At 55.9% G+C, this 24,723-nt stretch overlaps 1 protein-coding gene across 6 annotated transcripts in view; it reads left to right on the top strand.

Moving 5' to 3' along the window:
• The window catches only part of LOC119711896 (receptor-type tyrosine-protein phosphatase V-like), a 42,499-nt gene that overhangs the window by 6,572 nt on the left and 11,204 nt on the right, over positions 1 to 24,723 (top strand). For 5 of the 6 annotated variants that reach the window (XR_005259768.1, XR_005259769.1, XM_038162560.1 and 2 more), the window contains 24 exons: positions 899 to 962; positions 3,286 to 3,552; positions 4,923 to 5,192; positions 5,747 to 6,013; positions 7,662 to 7,934; positions 8,624 to 8,884; positions 9,344 to 9,616; positions 10,031 to 10,300; positions 10,845 to 11,114; positions 11,257 to 11,529; positions 11,745 to 12,017; positions 12,400 to 12,669; positions 13,016 to 13,288; positions 14,238 to 14,510; positions 15,940 to 16,212; positions 17,217 to 17,486; positions 17,912 to 18,190; positions 18,425 to 18,559; positions 18,666 to 18,870; positions 21,570 to 21,637; positions 21,996 to 22,122; positions 22,852 to 22,899; positions 23,305 to 23,398; positions 24,229 to 24,319. Coding sequence is in view for 4 of the 6 variants with exons in the window: in XM_038162560.1 (XP_038018488.1) it covers positions 899 to 962; positions 3,286 to 3,552; positions 4,923 to 5,192; positions 5,747 to 6,013; positions 7,662 to 7,934; positions 8,624 to 8,884; positions 9,344 to 9,616; positions 10,031 to 10,300; positions 10,845 to 11,114; positions 11,257 to 11,529; positions 11,745 to 12,017; positions 12,400 to 12,669; positions 13,016 to 13,288; positions 14,238 to 14,510; positions 15,940 to 16,212; positions 17,217 to 17,486; positions 17,912 to 18,190; positions 18,425 to 18,559; positions 18,666 to 18,870; positions 21,570 to 21,637; positions 21,996 to 22,122; positions 22,852 to 22,899; positions 23,305 to 23,398; positions 24,229 to 24,319 (5,167 nt within the window). In the remaining 2 variants the exon portion in view is untranslated. The remainder of the gene's footprint in view (positions 1 to 898; positions 963 to 3,285; positions 3,553 to 4,922; positions 5,193 to 5,746; positions 6,014 to 7,661; positions 7,935 to 8,623; positions 8,885 to 9,343; positions 9,617 to 10,030; positions 10,301 to 10,844; positions 11,115 to 11,256; positions 11,530 to 11,744; positions 12,018 to 12,399; positions 12,670 to 13,015; positions 13,289 to 14,237; positions 14,511 to 15,939; positions 16,213 to 17,216; positions 17,487 to 17,911; positions 18,191 to 18,424; positions 18,560 to 18,665; positions 18,871 to 21,569; positions 21,638 to 21,995; positions 22,123 to 22,851; positions 22,900 to 23,304; positions 23,399 to 24,228; positions 24,320 to 24,723) is intronic. The other variant, XM_038162561.1, reaches the window with a different exon arrangement.

Raw genomic sequence — 24,723 nt, 5'->3', positions numbered from 1 at the left:
GCGACTCGAGGCTGCGGGTGCCTCTCTCTGGCCGTGCAGCTGCGCCACATCAGCGGGTTCCCCATCCCGAGCGGCGCTTCCCCCGCTGCCCCTCGTCCCCGGGACGCTGGGCCCGCTGCCTGGGAGCGCAGCGTGTCCCTGTTGCCGTGGCTGCGCGGCTCCTCGCCCGGCGCTGGCCCGGCTGCTGTTCCCAGGGGTCCCCAGCCGCTTCGCTCTGCCAAAAGCGCCGCGATCGGTGGGGAGCCGGCACGAGTCTGCCCGCAGAGCCGAGGGAAAAGAACGCCAGGAAGATGATGGTTCTGCTGTGGCTTGTTGCAGGACAGGGAGTGGGCAGGAGACATTTCCTTTAACGGGGGGGAACTGACGCCAGTCCAAAGCCGGGCACACCCTGCTGGGAGCAGGCTGTGAGAGAACGGGTGTCGCCGCTGCCGAGGAGGGCGCCAGGGGCTCCGGGGATTCTGTTCTGCCCGTTGGGGGTGGCAGCTGGACTGAGGACTGTGGTCCCTCCCTTCCCTTGATGGTGGGACAGAGGTGTGCCTGTAGAGGGAATGAGATTGCCAGGCCCTGCCCAGAGCTCGATCCCTCCCTCTCTCTCCAGCTATTCTCCTGTGCCCTGGCTGGTTTGGTGGTCTTTTCCCTGTGGACATGGCCTGTGTTGTCTGCAGCCCCAGGACCCTTGCAAAAGGCCAGGGCAGCCCACAAGCTGCATCTGCCAAGTTTGTCTCCCTGCCCTGGCTAAGGGAAGTCTGAGAAGTGGCCCAGGCTCTCCTAGAAAAAGGGGTCACAGCCCACAGATGCCATCTGAGGGTGGAACCTGTGCCTGGCACAGGGCACCTCTCCCAGGTGTTGGTCTCAGCTCATCCTGCCCCTCTCTCACTTGACACTTTCAATCCCCCAGGGCGAGGGATGCAACCACACAGCCCAGGCAGGGCTGGAGGGCCAGGATGCACGTGGGGAAAGAGGTGAGTCACAGCAAGGAGGTTCCTAGGCTGAGGAGGGCAGGATGGTCTCATGCCTGGAGGGGTGAGATGAGCAGGTGTGCTGGACCAGGACTCTTGGAGTTAAGAGCAGCTTTGTAAATATTCTGCTTTAGGCTGACTACGTGCCCAGGGAAGGGGGACAGTCAGTCCCATTCTCCTCCAGCAACCAACTGTATGGGGGCACTGTCAGAGATGGATAGGGCTCCAGAGCACTCTGCTTCCACAGAGCACCCGCTGGCTCAGTGGCAGCGCAGCCATAGGTGCCCTGCTCAGAGCCTTGGAGTTGCCTGGGTAGGATCAGAATCTGTAGGCAGCCCCAGGGATGCTGTTGGCCTGGAGTCAGCACAGTGCCCACATGGCATCAGCCTGTGCCAGTGAGAAATCACCTGGACGATCCACAGGCATCTGTCAGGGTATGAGGTGTATGTGGATGTGCTGTCTGTGGTGTGGTTAGTGGGAACATGAGCAGTGCTGGGGTCACAGGCCTCTGGACCATTTTAGGTACATTTGTGCTGCAGATGTGAAGAAGGTGACAGAGGGAGGCAGGTGATAAAGCTGCTGGAAACTCAAGAGAAGCAGAGAAACACGGGCTGAGAACTCACACCTTCAGGAGATAGAAAAGAGCTTGCAGTAATAAACCATCCCTGCCTGATACCAGGCAGGAGAGTGAGCTGTGGGTTGCCTTCAGGTCGGCTCTGCCCAGTGCTCTGGGTGTCTGCTGACAGTGAGCGTAGCCCAGGGCAGCTGGCCCACGTATAGACACCTCACCCATGGGACCCAGCTACATTTAGTTAGCTAAGTGTTACCCTTCCTGAGCTGTCTGATCCTAAATATGCACTTGAACTTCTCAGGGATGGCATTGTGGGGCACTACGTTATCCTGTTCATGTACATCTGATGTCCTCTGGTCCTTTTGCCCTCACCAGCAGGCTGCAAACCATAGCATTGCATGGAACAGAAGGTGCACATCGTTCTGAAAGTCTTCAGCTCTGGGAAAGACACACACACAGCTCCTGAGCAGTGCCAACGGTGTCTCTGCCCCGGGCTCACCTGCACTGCTCCTCCCTGGCTGTGTAAAGGGTGCCCCATGGCAGGCCTCTGGGGCAGTCACTGTGCTTGGTTCGTGCTGTCTCACTGTGCCAGACCCTATGTAAGCCTGTCATAACACGTTGCACACCATAAACTTTAAGTGCTAATTATTTCACAAATGTCTTATTAGCACTAGAGCTGTTCTGGCATTTTCCAAAGGCTGAGGGCTTTAGAAAGTTTATGGATGTGGCACCTGGGGACTTGGGTTAGTGCTGGACTTGGCAGTGCTGGGGGAACAGTTGGACTAAATACTCTTAAAGGACTTTTCCAACCTAAACAGTTCCATGACTGACAACAATGCTGAGGATGGGCGTGTGTGACAATCTGCTGGAGACATTGTGAGGCAGAGATGGACCCTGCCCTGGTCACACCACTAGCTTGGGCCTGACAGGCAGGCTCTGCTTGGCTCCTGTTGTGTAGGTGACTCCTGAGCAGCTCCAAGGGCAGGAATTCAATAGCAGTTTCAGCCACTGACCCGCCAATTAGGCCAAGCCCTGTATGCCACTTCCCTGTCCCCAGGCAGACACTCCATTGGGATGCCACAGCAGCAGCCCCACAGCCCCAGAGCACTGACCTCACTGCTGCAGCACAGCCAGGGCAGGGACACGCCTCAGCAGGGGCTGGGGCCACTCTGGTCCCACGTTTCCTCCATGCATGCAGTGTCCCGCTCCTCCCATGTCACCTCTGAACTGGGCAGGATGGGGGTGACTCATTGTATGGATCCCCCCAAAGCAGCCTTTGCCCCTCCTCTGTCAGAGGAGGCAGAGACTATTGCAGGGAGCATAATGGTCCCCCTGCCATATCCACCCTGCCCCCTGTCTTGCTTCTCCATGGTGGACCCAGAGCCTTCAACATCTTTTTGGGGGTGTCAGGCCAACCAAGGTGATGAGCAATGGATTATACCCAGCCAGGGAACTTCTCTGCCTTAAACCAGGGCTCTCTGGACAAAGCCCATGATGACTGAAGCCTTCTGGTCTTTCTCCAGTGCAGCAGATGCTCCATGTTAGGAGCATCTCTTTGACAGCTTCCTTTGACCTGAGTCCAGGAAGGTTTCTGAACATTCTTGTGTTTCCCAAAGGCTGTTCAGGGCCCTTGGGGTCAGGGTGGTGGCCAGTGCCTGGTGTACCCCAGCAAGGGTGGGTGGCTGGGAGCTGGCCCTGCAGGCTGGCACCCAACACCACCAATCCCTGCTGAGAGTTTTGGATTTGCCTCTGCAGGCTCCCTCCTGAATGTCAGTGTGAGTGACCGTGACCGGTCAGACTCCCTCCTTCTGTCCTGGGATGAGCCAGAGGAAGGTGCCAAGGGATATTTCCTTGCCCTGTCCCTCTTGGGGTCAGGCATGCTGCTGCAGAATGGGTCTGCTGGACCCAACACCACCAGCTTCTGGTTCCATGGGCTGACTCCTGGCACGCTCTACGAGATCGAGGTGACAGCCACGCTGGCCTGCATGGACACCACCAGCCAGACCATCACAGCACAGACAAGTAAGGGCTCCCCAGGCCCTCAGTGCTCCTACCGGTGATTGTTGTGCTGTTTGGAGTCCTACTGGTTCGTGAGAGGTTGGGCTTTTCCTCACTTTCACAAGAACTAGGGTTCTTCCTGGGTCCCCAGAGTCTAAGGGGTCATTCCCTCATCCTTGTGGAGGAAGGGTCCTGCCCCTGCACCTTGCATGGGCTGAGTTCATGCTGTGTCTTCTCCTCCTGGAATAATGAAGGTAATGATGGACCAGCCCATGATGAGGCTTGCAGGGAGCTGAGTGGTGGAAAATGTCATGCCTGGAAAGTCTAGAAATAGCTACAAGGAAGGAGCATCTGCTCCACAATTTTGGCACATCTCTGTCAATCACTGCTCACCCCCAGGCTTTGCTCTGTGCCAAGGGTCAGAGAAGGGGATAGGGCTGGTGGCTCTACAGCTCAGGTGGGGATGGCAGTCCTTGCCTGCACCTCTCCAGAAGCTCCTTGATTAAATCAGTGCAGGTGAAGGTGGGAAACTAGCAGAGGAGAGTAAAGCTGGAGGAAGGAGATTGGGCAGTGGAAGGACTGGTGTCAGGCAGCAGTGGCAGAAGCAGAAGCTGGTTGTCACAGAAAGGCAGGTGGCAGGACCCAGAGGGCCAGCAGGAAGAGAGGACCTGTCATAAGGTGAGCTTCCAGGTGATGATGGCTTCACCTTTATGTGTTGGCCCTGACCAAGCCTCCCTGCTCCTTTCAGAGGAACTGCTGAGACTGATCCAAGGGGAGGGTGCAGCCACACAGCCCGTAGGAGGCTGGTGAGTGGTCAGGGAGGTCATAGGGCTGGGCTTGGGGAATCCTTGCTGGAGCCCCTCTGCTCTGAAGACAGGCTGAGAGAGCTGGGGTGTTCAGCCTGGAGAGGAGAAGGCTCCCGGGTGACCTTAAAATGCCTTTTGGTACCTAGAGGGGATTTGAAAATGGAGAAATAGGGGCTTTTTATGTGGGCAGATGGTGGCAGGAGGAGAGGGAAGAGTTTTAAGCTGGCAGAGGAGAAGTTTAGATTGATCTTAGGAAGACATTCTTCTCTGTGAGGGTGGTGAAGCCCTGGCACAGGTTGCCCAGAGAAACTTTGGCTGCCCCATCCCTGGAAGTGCCCGAGGCCAGGCTGGACAGGTCTTGGAACAACTTGGGCTAGTGGAAGGTGTCCCTGCCATGGCAAGGGGTGGGACTGGATGAGCTTTAGGACCCCTTCCAACCCAAACCCTTCCAGGATTCTGTGACTGGGTGCTGTGAAGCTGCCTGACAGCACCTCTCCAGGCAAAGGCAAGTCCCACCAGGCTGTGAGCAGCTTGCCGGGTCAGGCGCTTGCAGAAGCAGCCAGCAGTGTCTGTCCATGTCCCATGCAGGTCCCTCACCCGTCCTCAACCTGACTCTGAGCAGTGATGGCAGCTCCACCTCGCTGCGCGCGGCCTGGGCACACGGGCCCGGCCGGCGGGACGGCTACCAGCTGGCACTGTGGCACAGCCACTCCCAGAGCCTGGTGAGGAACGTGTCCCTCCTGCCCAGCGCCTCCACCTTCCTCTTCGACGGGCTCCTGGCTGGCAGCGAGTATGCCCTGAAGGTCAGCACGCTGGCTGGGCCCAGCCAGGCCAGCACCAGTACCCACCAGTGGACAGGTAGGGAGTGCCGGCTGCGCTCGCCCAAGGAGGAGGGGGTGGTAGCAAGGGTTTGGCAGGAAGGATGCAGCACACGTGCTGGGCTGGCGATGGGAGGAGGTCTCCAGGCTTGGGATGGGGAGCTTGTGAATGGTGGGGAACGGCTGGAGTGTTTCATGTCCCCACTGTGAGCTGAGTCCCTGGGCCAAGGGGAAAACCTTGCGCCTTGGGCCTGCCTTGCAGCACCCATGGCTTGGATTTGCCTGTTCCCAGCAGAGAGGGGCAGTCTGGAGATCCTGGATCTTTTGGCTGCTGAGAGCTGCAGGAGTGCTGCAGTGCCCAGTCTGCCACCCCTCTGCCCTGCAGCCTGAAAGAACATGACAATGTGGAGGGACCTCAAGGGCCCTGCAGCCTGTGTGGGAGGGGGCACAGGAGAGACATCCCTCAGTAAACCCCTACCAGACCTTCAGCCCCCATGCCATAGAGAGCAGCTGTCGGCACCCCTGGGGAGAGAGGAGGCTCCAGAGACCGCCAGCCCCAGTGCTGAACCTTGCTGTGTCCTCTCTTCCCCTCAGCTCCTTCCATCCCCACCCAGCTGAGGCTCAGCCCAGGTTCCAGCACCAGCCTCGTTGCCTCCTGGGCAGGTGCTGCAGGGGCCGCCTGGCTCCACCTGGAGCTCCGCAACCTCCTCACCCAAAAGGTCAGCACCACGCTGTCAGCCAGGAGGGGCCTCAGCAGCTACACCTTCCAGCATCTCCAGCCTGGCACTCGGTACTGGCTGGGGCTCAGTGCCACAGCTGGGCCCTACACGGCGCTGGGACCCAATGCCACTGCCTGGACGTGTGAGTATCACCTTGGTGGCCTCAGCTTTCTCCCTACCTCTGGTCCAGCCTCTGAATCCAAAAATCCTTGGGTACACAGCGTGATTTTGCTTGGACCTGGCCAAAAGCTGCTCCAGGACCCAGCTCTGGGGCACTGCTGTGGTGGGGCCTGTGGATCCCTTCAGCAGATGGATCCCCTGGGATGCAGTGGAAGCAGCCTGTGGGCTCTCCCCTAGGAGGAGGATGGAAAGGCAGCAGATCCCACTGGTGTTCAGTGCTGCTGGGGCTCTCGTGTGCCTCAGGGCTGTAAAAGGGCAGCAGAAAAAATGGGGTAAGGGGGCATCAGCTGAGCTGGTTTTAACTGGAGGCCTCTGGGAGGGGCTTATGCAAGAACGAGAAAGACTTTTTACGTGGGCAGACAGTGATAAGAGAAGGGGTGAATGGTTTTAAACTAAAATAGGAGAGATTTAAATTAGATATGAGGAAGAAATTCTTTCCTGTGAGGATGCTGAGGCCCTGGCACAGGTTGCTCAGAGAAGCTGTGGCTGCCCCATCCCTGGAAGTGTCCAAGGCCAGGTTGGACAGGTCTGGAGAGCTGGGATAGCGGAAGGTGCCCCTGCCCATGGCAGGGGGTGGGAATGAATAAGCTTTAGGGTCCTTTTCAATCCAAACCATTCCATAGTTCTGTGGTTCTATGAAATGGGGTTTTGGTGCTCTTTGATTGTTGTTGAGGATATGTTGTGGTAGCACCTGATAACCTCATCCTGGTGGATGCTCCCAACATGATAGGTGCTGTGCAAATACAGCCAAGGAATCCAGGAGCCTCTGGCAGGTCAAAACAATGAGGACAGCCCTCCCAGAACCCACTCTCCCAGCCCACTCTCTGCTCTGGCCTCAGGCTGATGAGGGCCCTGAAAGAGCAGGACTTTGCTGGTGACACCACGTCCATAGCCAGTAAAAAGTTCCAGTCCTGAACTGGCTCTCCCAGATGTTCCCAGAAAAACCAGGAGGGAAATGAAGAGGGCAGAGCAGATTCACACTGAACACCAAAGTAGCGTTGGCCCTCATGTGATGGAGGTGCCAAGCTGCAGACTCAGAGCTGCTGTGGCCACTGACTTGTCCTGGCACTGGCCAAACACTGGTTGTGTGTATGCTGGGAGGAGCTGGGTGCCACCAGGTGTCAAATCTCCAGCTCCTTCCTGCTCCACCTGCCAGCCCGGGAAGCTGGAGCCTGCTCCCTGCTCCATGCAGATGGGATTTGGAAGGCCTCCAGAGCTCCAGCTGGTTTCTTTCTGCTCTGGAGTGAGGCTGATCCCTGCTGTTGCTGTCTGCAGCTCTGACCTGCTCCACTGAACAAAATTCCCCCATGCCAGACGCAGGAGCCAGGGGCGTCTGGCCAGGAGTTTGGTCCAAGCCAGTTCCTGGGAATATCAGCAAGCTCATGGTGGGATGTGAATGGAGTGGAAGGAGACTTTTAGGAATTTCTCAGCAAGGCTGCCAGCTTTGTCTGGACTCTGTTAGTCCAGGAATGCTTGTGCTGGGGAGTGCAAATGGCTCACTCCAAAAGGATGTCTAAGGCTGGACGTAACCCTGCAGGAATGAGGCTCAGGAGAGTAAGGGGTACAGAGTACCCCATAACCCTGACTCACGAAATCCTATTCCCTTCCAGACCCCTTGAGTCCCAACAATGTGACCCTGAGCAGTGCAGAGGAGCAGAACTCCTTACAGGCTCGCTGGAGTGTCCCAGGGGGACAGAGGGACTTCTACCTGGTGACACTGCGGGAGGGAGAGGACAGTGCTCCCACAAGGAACATCTCTGTTGGTGGGGACAACGATCACGTCACCTTCCACGGGCTGAGCCCTGGCCAGCAGTACTCTGTCCAGGTGGTAGTGGTGGCAGGGCCCTACAGGGCATCAGCACAGAGCTCCGCAGCCTGGACAGGTGAGCAGAAAGCCCACGTGTGGCCCTTGGGGCTGTTCCTGCTGCCTGGAGGGGGCTGGGGGTGAGGCAGGCACAGGGACAGGCCACCTGGGACACCTGGTTTTAAGAGTAGGTTGTGGATCAGAGCAGAAAGTTCTGCCTCCCCACAGTTCCTGGTGAGGGTGGGCTCAGAGGTCCTGGGCAGGCTTGTGTCAGGCACAGATGAAGACCAGATCCTGCTTTGTGCCTTCTGGACTCTGGCAGGTTGCAGGCAGCTTTCTGCCTTCCCCTCACCGCAGCTGGATGGGTGGGCAGGGAAGCCCCACCAGATCCCCAGAGAGGGAATCTTCCTGTGCTCAGTCTCTCCTGGGTGACCTGTGGAGCCACAGTTGGTGCTGTCCCAGAGCTGCCACTCTGGGGAGGGACAGTTGGAGCTGTACACAGTGTGGGGAGGTACCCACCCAACCCGTGGTGCTGGGGGCACTAAGAGCTCTCCCTCCAGCCCCTTCTGCCCCTGTGTGGGGTGGAGACAACTGCAGTGTCACAGAATCACAGAACTGTTAGGGTTGGAAGGCACCTCTGGAGATCATCTAGTCCAACCCCCCTGCTCTAGGGTCATCTAGAGCAATTTGAGAAGCAGAAAATATCTTGTGAAAGCAATTTTCCTGCCTGATGCAGTGCCCATGTCGTGCTGTCCTTGTCCCTTGCAGAACCACGAGCACCATCTGGTGTGAGCCTGTCCAGCCAGGGTAGCCCCCACAGCCTGCTGGCCAGCTGGGAGGAGGCCACAGGGGAGGGCTATCTGCTGCTCCTCAGCCTTGCAGAGCACCCTGTGAAGAACAGCTCCTTGCCCAGGGGTGTCACAAGCTTCACCTACGAGGGCCTCCACCCTGGGACTCTCTACACCTTTGAGGTCAGCACTGTGGCTGGTCCCTACACATCCTCACCCCGGAGCATCTCCAACTGGACGTGTGAGTGCCACAGCCCCGGGTTTCCACTGGATCCTGCCCTTCCCCCGATGTCACACCTCAGGGCACTGACAGCACACGTCTTCTACAGCTTAATGCAATAACTGGGCAAAAGGCTCAGCAGGAGGCAGAGGTGCTGCTGATGTGTGTGACCCTGCTGTTTCCCAGTCACCAGGCACAAGGGGCAGCTGAGGCCAGTGCCCTTCTCCTCAGCCACCCTCCTGTGGTGCTGCTCAGGCTGTCACTGCCTTCAGCCACCCCCTCCACCACCCACCACCTCCTCCAGCACCAGAACATTTTTTTCTCTGCCAGTTTGAGCTGTGCTGGCCCAGTCCCTGCCAGACTGGTGTGTGAGTGTCACCAGGGGTGGCAGTGTCAAAGCACCTGGATGCAGGTTTTCCCAGGGAAGGGACTCCTGCCCCAGCACTTCTGCCAGGTGATTCTAGACCTTTCCTTTTCTAGACCCTTTGCCCCTAGAGCAGCTGACCCTCAGCAATGGGGGCCACAGCACCTCTCTGCAAGCCTCCTGGAGAGCAGTTTCCTCTGGCAGCACTGGCTACACAGGGACCCTCTGGGAAACCAAGTCCCAGGAGCAGGTCAGGAATGTGACTGTGGGGAGTGACTGGACCAATGTCACCTTGGAGAACCTGGTCCCTGGGCGGCAGTACACGCTGGAGATGGCTGCTATGGCTGGGCCTTACAGATCCCCTGTGAGATCAGCCACCGACTGGACGTGTGAGTGTCACAGTCCTACCTCACCCTGCTGCAGGTCACAACCACCCCTGCCCATGCGAGCAGAACACTCAGAGTCAGAGTGGCCCATGTGTGGGGAGATGGGGAGTCAGAGACAGGGGTGCATAGACAGACAGAATGGATGGTCAGCTGGAGCTACATTCAGCCATGTTGGAAGTAAAAGGGTCTGCATGTAGGGGGAACCCATCACTGAACAGAAAACATTTCCAAATGTCACCCAGGGGAAGGGGGGGACCTGCTCCCATGTCTGCTGTGGAGCAGGGGCTCTGGCTGCTCTGGGTTTGGTGTGCTGACTCCTGACCTAACCTCAGCAGGTGCAGACAGAGGAGGGTGCCCAGGACAAACCCACAGCACAGCACAGCCTCCTCTCACTGCCTGGCTGTCTTTCTCTCTCAGACCCCCTGGCTCCCTCCGGAGTGACACTGACCAACACCCGGCGCCCAATGGGGCTCTCGGCCTTCTGGGACAAGGCTGCTGGTGATGTGGACCAGTTCCACCTCCAGCTCTACAGCAAGAGCCATGCAGCACAGAGGAACACCTCAGTGGGGCCAAACACCCACAACTTCACGTTCCTGGGGCTGTCCCCTGGCACTCAGTACTTCCTGAAGGTGACTGTCCTTGCTGGCCCGTACAGATCCTCGTCACACTTTGCCACTGAGTGGACATGTGAGTCAGAAGTATTCCCAGTCTCTTGCAGGGATGGGACATCCTGGCACTGCCTGCAAGACTAGCAGTGACAAACTTGTCTGGGTGGAGGGAGGGCTTCAGTGAGACCTGCATGCTCCCTGTCCTGGAAAACAGAACACATGTCATAGGTTAGGTGCTGTGTGCTGGGCCCCGAAAGATCCTTTTCCCCAGCTGAGGTTTTCCCCAGTCAAGTTGAACCTTCTGCCTAGACCACTGGTGATCTGAAGGCCAGCCAGGGACTGGTGGGAGAGGGATGTGAGAGAGGAAGCACAGAGACCTGTATGGGCTTGCTGCTCCCTGTCTGTGGAGCAGAGCAGCCCGCGGGGAGTTGGGTGCTCTCAGCACCTGGCTGCCAGCAGCATCCCGGGGACACGCACAGGCAGCTTGCATGTCCCTCAGGAGACCTGGTGGTCAGGTGCCCCCACTTCTCTTTCAGCCCTGTGCAGAGGTGCAGGCTGTGCCCTGGCTTCTCCAGGTGGTTCCTCCACCACCTCATGGGTGTCCATGCTCTGCTTCCCTCCAGATCCACTGTCCCTGGCTAACGTGAGTGTGCAGCCTGGCCGGGAACCCCAGGAGCTGCACGTGAGCTGGGTGGAGTCCGGAGGTGGCAGAGATCACTTGGTGCAGCTCTCAGTGGCCGAGTCCCTGTCCATCATCAGGAATGTGTCTGTCCCCCGTGGAGTCACCCAGCTGGACCTGGAGGGGCTGGTGCCAGGCTCCCGGTACCGCGTGGAGATCATTTCCCAGGCCGGGCCTCATCGCATCTCCTCTCAGACTGCCATCGGCTACACTGGTAGAACACAGCTCCCCTGCTCCCACCAGCCCTAGGCATTGTGTGGATGCCCACAGTCCTCCAGCTCCCAGCTTCATTCCCAAGCTAGAGTCCGTTCTGAGCAGCCCAGGTTTGTCCCAGTGACACTGTTTCTCTCCCGCAGTCCCACTGCCTCCTCGTTCCCTGTCTGCCAGCCCCGTCAGCACGGCCTGGGCCCTAGCTGTGCACTGGGAGGCTGCTCCTGGGCAGAGGGATGGATACCTGCTCAGCGTGCTCCAGGAGGGCTCTTCTGCACAGCCAAGGAACCTGGAAGCAGGGAAGGACAGCACCAATGTCACTGTGCCACAGCTGGAACCAGGAACATGCTACCTTGTGAGGATCTGGGCAGTGGCTGGACCCTACCGCTCCCTCCCCGAGAACGTCACTGGCTGCACAGGTCAGCATCTGACACCCACGGTGATGGAATCACTGTTGGCACCTGGGGAGAGGAAATGAGAGGAGGGGAGGAGGAGGGCACCCTGTCCTGGTTCCTGATGAAGCTGGCCTGTGGTCACATCCTGCTTCTGTGTTAGTCTCCGGGTATGAAGATGGCTGCATGTTCAGAAGTGGATCTTTTCATCTCTGACTCGTGTGTCTTGTTTTTCCTCACAGTTCCCGCTGCACCAACAAACCTGAGCCTTACCAACCCAGGCAGCTCCTCAGAGCTTTACACATCCTGGAACAAGCCCCCTGGCAGGAGGGACCACTACCATGTTACTCTGTATAGCCTCAGCACCCAGAGCAGGATTCAGGTCCAGACCTTGAGTCCAGATGCCCTGAACATCACCTGGACTCACCTGGAAGCAGGCAGCAAGTTTGCTGTGCAGGTCACTGCTGTGAAAGGCTCATTAGAAGCCTCTTCCATCAACGTCACCCAATGGACATGTAAGTCTGGTTGATTGGGTTGGGCACCCCACTATGAGCCTCCACCTGAGCCTTCCAGAGCACCCACCACCACCTTCCCCATCCCAAGCCGTGCCCACAGTTTCTGTGTCATGGTCCCACCTTTCTGCTCACTGCCCTCACTCCATCCTGGACACAGAGCCACTCCCCCCATCTGCCCCAGAGGCTCTGGTTATCTCCCCTGCCACATCAGGCAGCACACCTCAGGGATGATACACTCAAAGCCATGTGCCCTGCCTGGCCCTTTGTGCTCAAGCTTCTCTCCAGAGGAGCTCTGGTCCAGCCTGCCTGGAGGAACCCTGGGCACAGCAGCCAGCTCTCAGCACTGAGCAGGAGGGCTAACTGTCTCCCTGTTGCTTTGCAGATCCCTTGGCCCCTGTGAACCTCACCCTGAGCAGCCCCTCAGGCTCAGCACTGGTGGTGTCCTGGGCAGTGCTGGGCCGAGGGGCAGAAGGCTTCGTGGTGGATGCCCGTGACACAGCGTCTGGCACTCCCGTGGGGCACACGCTGCTGGGTGGGCATGTCAGGAGTCACATCCTGAGGAGCCTGAGCCCTGGCACCCGCTACAGCGTGGCAGTGAGCGCCACAGCTGGGCCCTTCCACGCCAGCACCCCCAACCTCACCCACTGCACACGTGAGTGTGATGCTCTCCTTGCAGTGCTCTGCACCAGATCTTCCCTTCCCAGTTCAGTCAGGGACCATACTGCAGCAGCTGTCCTGCTTACCTCTGCCACCCGTGCAAGTACCCAGTGCTTGTTCTCTGCTGGATGCAGTGTGAGGAGTCCGTGCCTGACCCTGTGCCACACCCTGTCCCTGGTAGCCTCCCACAGTCTCAGCCAGCAGCCAGGCAGGAAACAGCTGCCACAGAGTCCCAGCCAGCCTGTGGTGCCCCTGCAGCACAGGCTTGGCACAGACGTGGAGCATCTCCTTGTGCTGAGCCCAGAGGTGGCTGCTGGCAGTGACCCGTGTTTCCTCCCCAGGCCCGCTGCCCCCGGCCGCCGTGCGCCTGCTGAGCACGGGGCACCCCGACAGGCTGAGCGTGGCCTGGGGGGCCCCGGCCGGGGGCAGGGATGGATACACACTGACCCTGTACCGGGCACCACTGGGCACCGTGGCAGCCACAGCCTCGCTTGGCAGAGACACCCACAACTTCACCTTCACGGGGCTGGCCCCGGGACACGAGTACTCCGTGGAAGTCACTGCCACAGCTGGACAGTACTGGGCAGCAGCACCCAAAATCAGTGGCTGGACACGTAAGTACCTGAAGCAGCGTCCTCTGCAAAGTGGGGGGGGGAATGTCTCAACACTGGGCTGTTCTGAGGAGAGTTGGGAGGTTCATGGGGGACCTGGTGGCTTTGGAGATGTGCACACACCTATGCGCAGGTGTGACACTCAGCAGTTAGTGCAGGGGCACTCTACTGGCTGCACGCAGGGCACTGGCATATTCAGCTGTAGGCTTGCACAAGGACATGCTGATAAAACAGGGCTGCCCAGATGTGCCCGTGCTGGGACATTCCCTGCCTGTGCTGACCCATCTCCCTGTGTACAGGAGCACAGAAGTGTACAGGGCACCTGTACTGTACCTGTGTACAGGAGGCTCACTGAGTCCTTTCCCACAGGGAGAAACCACCTTGCCAAAAAGGTTCATGAAATGAATCAGTGTAGTACAAGAAACCACTCCACAGTCCTCCCAGGAGAACAGGTCTTTGCTCTGGAGATGGGCTAATCCAGCACTTCTCCCCACCCAGAAAGATTCTAGGGCTGGTCAGAGAACAGAGGCTGTGCCAGTGCTGTACCTGCACAGCGGCTGGGTGTGGGAACACACCTGTGCTCATGGCAGGGTGCAGGTGTTCCCACTGGGCTGTGGGAATGAGCGTGACCTGGATGAGGAGGGCTTGGCATGTGAGGGACCAGTAATGGTGAGCATCATTAAAGGTGAGGTGAGATGGGAGTGGAAAAGTGAGGATGAGGAGGAATTTGTCAGAGGGGATCCTCCCGCGGGGAGCACGTGTCCTGCTGCACAATGACCATTGGGTGTCTGTGTCCTGCTGCTCGGCGTCCTGTCCCTAACACGAGGTGTGGTGGCTCCCCAGGCCCGCTGCTGCCCCAGCTCCTGCAGCACAGGCTTGGCACAGACGTGGAGCATCTCCTTGTGCTGAGCCCAGAGGTGGCTGCTGGCAGTGACCCGTGTTTCCTCCCCAGGCCCGCTGCCCCCGGCCGCCGTGCGCCTGCTGAGCACGGGGCACCCCGACAGGCTGAGCGTGGCCTGGGGGGCCCCGGCCGGGGGCAGGGATGGATACACACTGACCCTGTACCGGGCACCACTGGGCACCGTGGCAGCCACAGCCTCGCTTGGCAGAGACACCCACAACTTCACCTTCACGGGGCTGGCCCCAGGGAGCAAATACCTGCTAGAGGTGGCAGCTGTGGCTGGCTCCTTCAGGGCACCTGCAGGGAACGTCAGCAACTGGACGTGTGAGTACCTTTTGTGAGGGGATGTGTGTGGGTTCTCTGCTTGCTTTTTCTGCCTCTGTTGGGGTCAGGATTGAAGGTACTTGAGACAATAGTTCGCATTCAGACTCAGGTGTTTATTGCTTTTATCAGTGTTACCGTCTCACTACGGTGAGTTCTGCTGTGTTTTATTAGCAAGGCACAAAATGGCTAACTATCTCTTGTTACAAGGTCTTTTAAGGCTAAAGTATCCAATTAAGAAATGACACCTAAAGTATTTTCCCTTTTAACCCAATAACTGATTCCTCGAAGCCTGCAGTGTGGACTTTTCTGTCCAATCACAATACCACCCAAACCCATGGAGGAAAATAAGGTAAAGAAGAACAACCTGTCTACGCCCTAAAACCTCCATCTTGCTTCATATTTATTTCTATATTCTAAAACCCCAAAGTCTAAGTTTTCCACCCTGTGCTATCACACACTTCTATTCAAACTCCACACCCACAATCCCAGTGCTATCAATCAGTTTTGGAAGCCTTCTCCACAGCCACAGGTCAAATGCAGTGCTCTCTTGGAGGTCAGTGCCTGTCAGCATAGAAAGTTTATTTCTCAGCATCCAGGGTTCCAACAGATGTGTGCCTTGCTGGGCAGTCAGGAAAGCTCATGGCCAGGAACATGGCCCTGCTGACCTTCACAGGGAGAGACCTGCATTGCCCCGAGCAACGGCAGTGAGCAGGGCTCTGCCCACTCTCATCTTCAGCTCCATCAGCCTGGGTGAGGGCAGATGGAGCTTCAGGGGAGAGCCAGGGAGGAGGGAGCAGCAGCAGGGTGTTCACCTTCCCCTGCCCCCTAGCTGGCTGCGTGTTCCCTCCTCACCCCTCCCCAGGGGACAGGGCTGTCCCTGCTCAGACCAGCGCAGAGAGCTTTGCAGAAGCTTTGAGCTGCCTCTGGGCTGGTGGGTGGAGCCACATAGTGGAGGCTAAGGGTGCTGTCCATCTAAAAGATCTTCTAATATATATTTTTAAAATTTATTTTATCTTGATTTAAATACCTTTTGTGTTAATAATATACAAATAAGTTAAAATGTTTATAAATAATAATCTTTAATAAGTTGAGTGTTACTAAGATTAAGTACAGTTTCTATATTTAATCTATTTCTATATTTAAGTACTCTTAAGCTACATTTCGTCACTTTACGATTCTATTAAAATGAAGTTTAATATTATTTGTTATTAAAGTTTATTCATTCTAAGTTTAAGTGCTGTTTAATATAAATTATCCTAAATCTTGTTAAAAGATTTAACATATCTATCATATTTATCTAGACTGTAAAATACACAGTTAATTTTCTTAGAGAAATAAGTGTGGTGCATCCCTGCTGATGGCACTACCAAGAGCCCTGGGCAGTGTCCTGGGGCCCTTTGCTGACGTGTGTCCCATCCTGTCTTGGCAGACCCCCTGGCACCCCGTCACGTGTACGTGACAAACCAGGGCTACCCCAACAGGCTGAGTGCATCCTGGCGAGCCGAGCCCCAGGGACAGGACAGCTACAGACTCCTCCTGTACCACTGGGGCTCAGGCATCGTGGCAGCCAACGTCTCTGTTGGGAAAGGCACCAGCAAATTCACCTTTTCTGGCCTGGCTCCAGGACACAAATACCTGCTGGAAGTGGTGGCCATGGCAGGGCCCTATGCAGCCTCGGCAGGGAACATCAGCGACTGGACAAGTAAGTGTCAGAGCTGGAGATTCTGCATCCTGCACGAGGCTCAGCCTTCCCATCTGGGTGGGCTCAGCACCTGCAGTGGGAAGGGCAGAGACTCAGCCAGGGAGCTGCAGGGTCAGAGAATGGTTTGGGTTGGAAGGGACCTTTTAAAGGCCATCTAGTCCAGCCCCCCTGCTAGTGCCAGGGACGCTTTCAACTAGATCAGGTTGCTCAGAGCCCTGTCTAAGCTCACCTTGGATATTTCCAGGGATGGGATGAGATGGGGTGGGAGGTACCAGTGTAGCAATGGGATCATGGGCTGGGCAAGCCCTGGTGGACAGGAGAGTGGGGCAGGGCAGTCCTGCTTCCTGTGGCAGGGCCTGGCAGCCACCAGTGCTGTTCAGGAGGCAGCCTCTGGCCCATGGCCCCACTGGTTCCTCCAGGCACGGGTGACTGAACAAGAGCACAGGATCCTGTGGCAGCATTGCTGCTCTGGTTAATGACACCCACAGCCTGGGGGACCATGAAGCCTCATGGCTGGGGGGGACACCCCACCATTCCTGCTGCATTTTTTCCAGGCACTCGGAGAATTGCTGGCATGGGGTATGAGGGGAGGATGGGCTTTTTTTTTCATTTTATGGAATGTGGAAATGCAGATAAGCACAATAAGCCTTTTCATGTGCTCGTCCCCACAGTCCCCACTCTTTGCTTGGGGAATCCAGCAACCCCTGCTCCCACGCTCAGCCATCCCCTGGCAGGGTGCAGGGAGTCATGTGCGGAGCCCTTTGGGCAGGTTTCTAATGAAACTTGCTAATTAGCAGGAAGTAGAATCCATCTCCTCACACTCCTCACTCTGTATGTCCTTCAGCTGCCATTTAAAGGTCATTTCTGGCAAACAGCAGCTGCAGGAATGTTATCACTGAGCATGTGGAGTCTCCTTGTGTCACCTATCTCCTCCTTGTGTCTCTGTAGAATAGAAGAGAGCACTTGCATACCAGTAACTCCTCCTGGTGTGGTTCTTGTTTTAGCCCCCTCAGTTCCCCAGAATCTCTCGGCGGTGGCTGAAGGGAACAACACGATGCTGATCTCCTGGGGCAGTGTCTCTGGCCAGCAGGACGAGTGCCAGCTATGGCTGCGGGACCCCCAGAACAGCTCACTGCCCTGGAGGCACTCCCTGGGCAGAGGACAAGTCCAGCATCTCCTCCAGGGGCTGATCCCAGGCAGGAACTACTCCGTGTCCTTGAGCTGCGTGGCTGGGCCCTACTGGAGCAGCACCAAGCCCTTGGCAGTGCCCCTGGGTGGGTACACGCTGCCATGGGGAGGGAGGGAGGGAGAGGGCAGGCTGGGAGAGGGAGAAACACCTGGGAGGCCTCAAGTCTGGAGTGTCAACAGAGGCATGGGAGGTCTTGTGGGAGATGGGGAAAGGCTGAGGTGACCCTCTGGTAGCCATTGGCTCACAAAGCTAGCCCCACCACAGAGATCTCCTGGCTACCTGTGAAGCAGAGCAGGCTTTGCAGATTTCCACTGGCCGATGTCTCCTGTCAGGTGTGAGCTCAGGCCCTGCCCATTCCCACTGTCCTGTGGCTCATGGCACAGCAGGCTGCCAGGCTGCAGGTGTCCAGCTCTGCTCATCTCACTGGCCTGGGGAGCAGATGCTGACAGGGGCAGAGGTTGAGATTTCTCTGATCCAGTGAGTCCAGAGCCTGCCTTGTCTCCTTTGCAGAGCCAAATCCAGTGAAGGATGTGCAGTGCCTACCGGAGTCAAGGAGCCTTTACTTGAACTGGACGAGCTCTCCTGGAGATGTGGAGGCTTATGAGGTGGTGACTGAGAGACTTTCTGAAGAACCCCCCACCTCCAGGCTTGCCATGAGCATCCCTTCAAGCGAGGCCAGACTGGAGGGGCTGGAGCCAAACTCCTCCTACCAAATCCTTGTGAGCGCCGTGGGCATGAATGCACTGAGGAGCCAGGCTGTGACTCTGCTCTGCAGCACAGCAGTGGAGCGTGAGTCCCTTCTTTCCGCAGGGAAAACACCCCAGGAGATCCCAGGAGAACACACCTGGTGTTCCTGGTCAGAGCTGGGGGCTCTTTGGGGTGCCTGAGAGCCCCACGGGGTTGCACTGCCCTGCAGTGGGTCGGGGCTCTGGCTGTGCTGCTGGGACCAGTCCCAGGCTGAGCAGGGTGGGGTCTGGGAGCAGGGACACACTGAGACTCGGTGCCTGCTGGTTGCTGTTGCAGCCCTGCCCCCGCCCCTGCGTGCAGACGTGTTCCCAGTGGAGGCCAGTTCCACAGTGATCATCTCACCCGAGCTGTTCAGCGAGGAGAATGGCCAGATCGAGTACTACGGTGTCATTGCTACCACCAACGAGTCACGTAAGTGTCCCTGCTTGTCCCCGTCTGTGGTGGCTCCCTGAAGGGCAGCAGGACCCCTGGATGTCACTTTGGCTCTGTCACTGTCACCTTGCATGTTCCCCTCCAGTGCTGAGGCCCACCCAGGAGATCATGTCCAGCACGTGGTACGACCACTACTACGGGACAGAGGACTCCTACCTGGCAGTGCTCATTCCCAACCCCTTCCATCAGAGGAGCTCCCCCGACACCTGGAGGGTGCCAGTGGGAACAGAGGAGTGTGGCCAGTCCAGGGCCACCTGCAATGGGAAGCTGAAAGCCAACGAGCAGTACAGGTGAGCGATGCCAGCTTCCCTCCTGAGGGGAAGGGGCTAGAGGAGAAAGAGGACTGCACGTGTCCCTGCAAGAATGCCAGCAGCTCCCTGGATGTCACCTCAGCCTCACACCCCCAAATCCCCAAGGGTTTTCCACCAAGCAGCATTTGAGGAAGGCAGGGCTGGCATGCAGGGAGTATTAGGCAGTGTAGTGGGCAGGAGAGGGAAAGCTGAGGCTGCCAAGGGCTGTGTGTGTTGTCTCAGGAGCTGAGCAGATGTCCAGCCCCCAGATAGGAACTAAAACAGATGCTGTAATTTGTACGTTTGTGACTCAGAACCATGTGCAGACAGTGCAGAAATGAAACTGATTTGGAAACAGTTCCAGTGGTGCCTGCTCAGTGGGAGGTCCCGAGGGTGGGGTTAACAAACACTCAGGCTGAGGTCCGAGTTCCCCATGAGACACACACATGGATCCCAACAGTCGTAAATTCAGAGTCCTATTTGACAGTGCATAGGATCCAGGAACATGGAGGTACATATTTTCTTGTAGGGTACCTTTAAAAATGCTGATGGAAAACCAGGTTTTCCACTGCTAACCAAAAATAGTACCTTTAGTCAGTCCTGTTAATTTAGCAGCTCACAGTTTCATCAAATGGGGACCACATCCACAGGCATATCTCTGATCTCCCAGTCTGGAAGCTTATCCCATTTCACTTTAAAGAAACTTGCAGCAAGGATGGCTGATGGTGATAAAACCATCGGGAGCATTAGGAAAAGAGAATTACGGTCTGCCACTTCCTTCCTTCCGCCACTTCCTTCCGCCACTTCCTTCCGCCACTTCCTTCCTTCCTTCCTTCCTTCCTTCCTTCCTTCCTTCCTTCCGCCACTTCCTTCCTTCCTTCCTTCCTTCCTTCCTTCCTTCCTTCCTTCCTTCCTTCCTTCCTTCCTTCCTTCCTTCCGCCCCTTCCTTCCGCCCCTTCCTTCCTTCCGCCCCTTCCTCCCTCCCTCCCTCCCTCCCCTCCTCACTGGTGTTCCTGTGTGCAGACATGGAAAACTGTACCTGATTCTGAGTTGTTTTATATTCACACCTGTGCCAAAAAGAGGCTCTTAAGCTGCTGGTTAGAGCAGGACTGGCCCCGATTGGTGATAACACCCAGGAGGTGGGAAATGGCTGTTTTTCCCCAGGGGAAAAAAAATAAATGGGGGGAGTTTCCAGAGAGCCATTGCCTGGGAAATTCCAGCCAGACTGGGGTCATGGAGAGCAGAGAGCAGTTCTGCTGTGCTGTGTAATCCTGCCTGGCAGGAGAATGGCTGACAGTGCACTCCTATCCCGTGTCCATCCCAGGTCCCTGGGCTGGCAGGGCATCTCAGAAGGTTTCAGAAGCCTGGAGACTGATCACCCATCAAATCTGCCTGTTGTGTATTGCTCATGCCTCACTGTCAGGCGTGGCAGGGCAGGACTTGCTGGTTCAGCCCTCAGCCTCCGCTCTGCAGGGGTAGAGAGGGGTCAGCTGGGATGAGAGGGAGCAGCAGGGCAGAGATCTCACACTAAGGGCTGTCAGCAGCCTCGACAGGGCTTCCACAGCAGCACAATCACTGATGAGCCAGGCATGGGCTCTGTACCTGCCCCACCACTTGGACTTCTCACTCCAGCAGGGACCTCCCTCGGGGGAGCAGCTTATTCAGGGACACCAGGCCTGTCATTAGTCCACCTGTCATGATTCAATCCCCTGAGTCACCAACGTGTACTGAACTGTCCAGTTGTTCAGGACTAGAAAGTACTTTTGCACTACAGCTTTCTTTCAGTTTGGCTGCCCTAAAAACATAAATATTCTCAGTACAAACAGCCCTTGACCTAAATATCCTAAATATCCAGCCTAAATATCCTCAGTACATGGAACACTCAGCCTAAATATCCGACCGAAATATCCACAGCAGACTGTGCTGCTGAATTAATGATTATTAGGGTGGTGAAAAGCTGACAGCTCATTCCCACTCAGAATTTCTGTTCTTGTTTCCTGTTTTTCAGTGAGTTATTTATCCACAAGCCCTCATCTTTGATGCCTTGGCATCTGCAGGCTCACTTTTCAGAGGAGGTCTGTGCCCTGGCAGCCAGGTGTGGGGACCCACACTCAGTCAACAAACCCTTGGCTGCTAAAATCCAGTGCTACCTTTAAAAGCTTTGGCTTGCATTTAGGGCACAAGAAGGGGCCCTTCCAAGTCACCTGCTCAGAAGGAAAGTCAGAGAGCTGGGGGCATTGGTGTGCCTGCTGCCAGGAGGGGATGAGGGGCAGATTGCACAGGGAAGAGGATGCACCAGCCACTTGTGTGTGTGTGCAAGGAAGGGTCTGGGCAGGGCTCAGCCCTTCCAGCTGAAATGTCAAACAGGGCTCAGCTCTTTCCTGTCAGTCCTGCTAACCAGCTGACATGAACAGTGTGGTTTCAGTTTTTTGTGTCCTGTAAAAGACCAGGAGAGCTGCTTCCCCTTTGTGCTTTCTGAACAATTCCTCATGCTTTCCCAAGTGGAACAAACTTGTCCAAGAGGCAGAAAAGGGAGGGAAGACCATTTCCACGCATCCCCTAAATCCAGAACAGAAAACCAGCATTTTCCAGGCAGCAGTTCTGTTCCCCTGGGTCCTGCCTGCTGGGTGCTGGGTTCTGGGTGCTGGGTGCTGTGCTCAGCTCAGGCTGTCCTGACAAGGACTCTGCTTTGCCTTTAGGTTCAGCATTGCTGCCTTCACCAAATATGACCCAGTAGCCCCTGCTGTGACATTCACCATGTTCTCAGGTAAGCTGGAGAATCTTCCCTACCTGGCTGTGTAGGTTAGAGATAATGAGCAGCCAGAGGGAGCTCATAGGCTCTAGTAAATATAATAAATAGAATAAATGCAGCCATATATCATAGAGTTACAAAATGGTTTGGGTTGGAAGGGATCTTGAATCTCACATAGTTCCAACCCCAGCCATGGGCAGGGACACCTTCCACTATCCCAGGCTGCTCCAACTCTGTCCAGCCTGGCCTTGGACACTTCCAGGAATGGGGCAGCCACAGCTGCTCTGGGCATCTGTGCCAGGGCCTCAAAACCCTCATAATAAAAAACTTCTTTACTGACTCTTCTCTCTGTACTCTCTCCTTTCAATCCCAGCAGCTGGATCCAGTGCAGACACTGCTCCACTCTCAATGCCAATAATTGCTGGAATCATTGTGGGGTTTCTTCTGACACTTGCAGTTGTTTTTGCTTTGGTTTACTGGAAACAGCTCAAAGCAAAGAGGTGAGCATGAGCCATATCTTACTTGCTGAGTGCAGCCTGAGATAGCCAACCTTCAGTGCCAAGCCTGGAGGAGAGCAGGGAGAGGGTGTAAAAAGAGACTTAGACAAACTAGCACATGGGCTAGTGGAATTTTTCCTGGCAAGCTCAGAAGCCAAAGGCAGAGGGGAGAGGGGAGCTGCCCCTGTGCAGTTAAATCACAAAACCCTACAGGTGTGCAAGAAGGCAGTGTGCCTGCCAGTGCTCCACAATACCTCATGGTGTCAATCTCTGCACTGCAGGCAAAAGTAACAGCTCCTGTGTGTAGCCACAGCTCTCTTCACAGAGAGCAGCAGACACAAGTTTTTAAGGATTTCTCTTTGGGGAAGGCAGTGAGAAGCTCAAAGAAGAAAAGAAAACTATTCTTATCTTTATTTACTGTTTTTGTTGTTTTGTACATGTGGGATGTGTTATAGAGATTATTTATTCAAAGTGATTTGTTAACTAGACACTAAAGAAAGTTGGTTTAATTCCTTGACTAATTAAATCTACGTGTATTGTGTCTGTCTGGAGACAGTCACGGGTTTTCCTTTACTATTTCTTTAGTGTAATATTCTTCAGTATAATATCTCTTTAATATGTACTTTAGTGTAGTATTAGTGTAATATAGAATAGCTTAATAAAGCAATTATTCAGCTTTCTAAATCATAGAGTCAGAACACATTATTCCCTAACCCTGTGCTTTGATTCTAGAACCAAGAAGAGCAGCCCACCCCAGGAGATGGTGACGTACAGCCTGAGGTGAGTGCTGGAGCCCGCCCTCTGTATGGCCCCACTGCAGCTCCTACTGTCCTTTACCTCCTTCCTTTTTCATGCTTTGACTCAGGAAAAGTCCAGCTGTCTCCTCCCCTCAGTTATCTTATAAATCAGCCTTTCCCAAGTTCAGTATTTATTGCCCAGCTCCATTCCAACTCAATGCATTGTCCTCACCTCCTCTGGGACTTTCTGCAGCAGGAGAATATTCTCATCCTTGCAATCCCTCCCGGTATTTAAACTGTTGGACCCATCTCCCTGGGCAGCGAGGTGGCCATAAACCCTCCCTGTGTGCACCCAGGTCTCACAGCAGGGCTGTCCCAGTGGCACCTGGCACTGGCCAGGCCTCCCAGTAACTAAGGCAACTTTTCCTCTGGACTTCATTTCCTGCAGAAACGTCCACCGGCCAGTTCCCCTGCAGAACTTCAAGCAGTACTATGAGATGAAGACAGCAAGTGCTAACCACGCTTTTTTCCAGGAGTTTGAGGTGAGATGAGACCCTCCTAGACACAACACTCAGTGGCTCACGCTGTTGGGTGTCCAGTATGGAGTGCTCCTCTCCAGGGGTGATCACCCATCTCTAGCAGTCCAGCCAGCCTGAGGAGCAGCCTTGGAGGCCACAGATTGGATGGACCAAGTGACAAGCAGTTCCTTTGCTCAAAACCTGCTTTGTTCAAGTTCTGGTCAAAGCACATGTGGCATGAGGTGAACTAGCACAGAGCAGAGAGCCCCAGGCCTGACTGGAGGTGAAGGGGAGAGGGGTGGTGATGAGAACCACCCTGACAGTGGTGGAAAAGAGCCTGCAGCCAGAGGGAAGGTCGAGGAGCACTCTCAGACCTCCAGGGTCAGGCTGTGAGCTTCACCTCAGGCTGCCTTCCCTGGTTCCCACTGCCAACATCTGCAGCCTCTGGACTGTTCTGCTGCAGCATCTTCAAATTCCCATCAGCAATTTCAAACCCTCCTCAGATCACCCTTTTCTGAATTCTTGAGTAAGGACAGGGATAGAAACCGATGCAGCACAAGATACTTCTGTTTGCTCAACAGAAAATCCTCTGAGCTTTGTGGTAGATTTCCAAGGCTTTTCCCCCCAGTAATTGTTCTTGGGCTTTTCTTTTAAATATGAGCAATGCTGTTGGAAAAGGCAGTGGGAAACACCACCATGGCTCAGAGTGCACAGGCCATGTGAGGGGGGAGTGGAGCAGTTCTCTGTGTGAGAGGAATCCTCTTTACCCTCCAGACAGGCCATGAGCAGGGAGCTGAGCTGACCAGGAGCTCTCCAGAGGAATGTTTATGCTTATCTTTTCCCCTGTCCTACAGGAGCTGAAGGAAGTTGGGAAGGAGCAGTCGAAGGTGGAGGCTGAGCTGCCAGCAAATGTCTCCAAGAATAGATATCCCCATGTGTTACCCTGTGAGTGCTGTCTCCTCCTTTCTCCCCAGCATCCAGGGTGGGAGCTCACAGGGCAGTGTTCAAGGACAGGCTCACCTTGCATTGCTGCCAGGGTCAGTGCCTGGCTCCTTTCCTGGGAGCAGGAGGACTCTTGGAATGGGCTCAGTTTCCATTTTCCTGCTGGAGACTCAAGGGGCTGAGCCACCATCCTGCCCAGCTCCTCCAGCTGTGCTGGGTGAGCCCAGCTCAGGATGGGTTCCACCAGGAGACCAGAGGGGTTCGTGAGCTTCACAGGTGGGCCTCATGACCCCAGCTCTGTTTGCCAGTCCCCTGCTAGCCCAGCTGGCAGGCAGTGCTCACCTCTCTGGGGAGAAGGTGCCTGGTAGAGCACAGAACCTCCCTGCAGGAGCTGCTGGGGCTTCTCC

This window comes from Motacilla alba, chromosome 26, assembly GCF_015832195.1.
Source record: "Motacilla alba alba isolate MOTALB_02 chromosome 26, Motacilla_alba_V1.0_pri, whole genome shotgun sequence".
Lineage (NCBI taxonomy): Eukaryota > Metazoa > Chordata > Aves > Passeriformes > Motacillidae > Motacilla > Motacilla alba.
The sequence above is the reverse complement of the archived record's forward strand: the minus strand, read 5'-3'. Positions and strand labels throughout refer to the sequence as shown.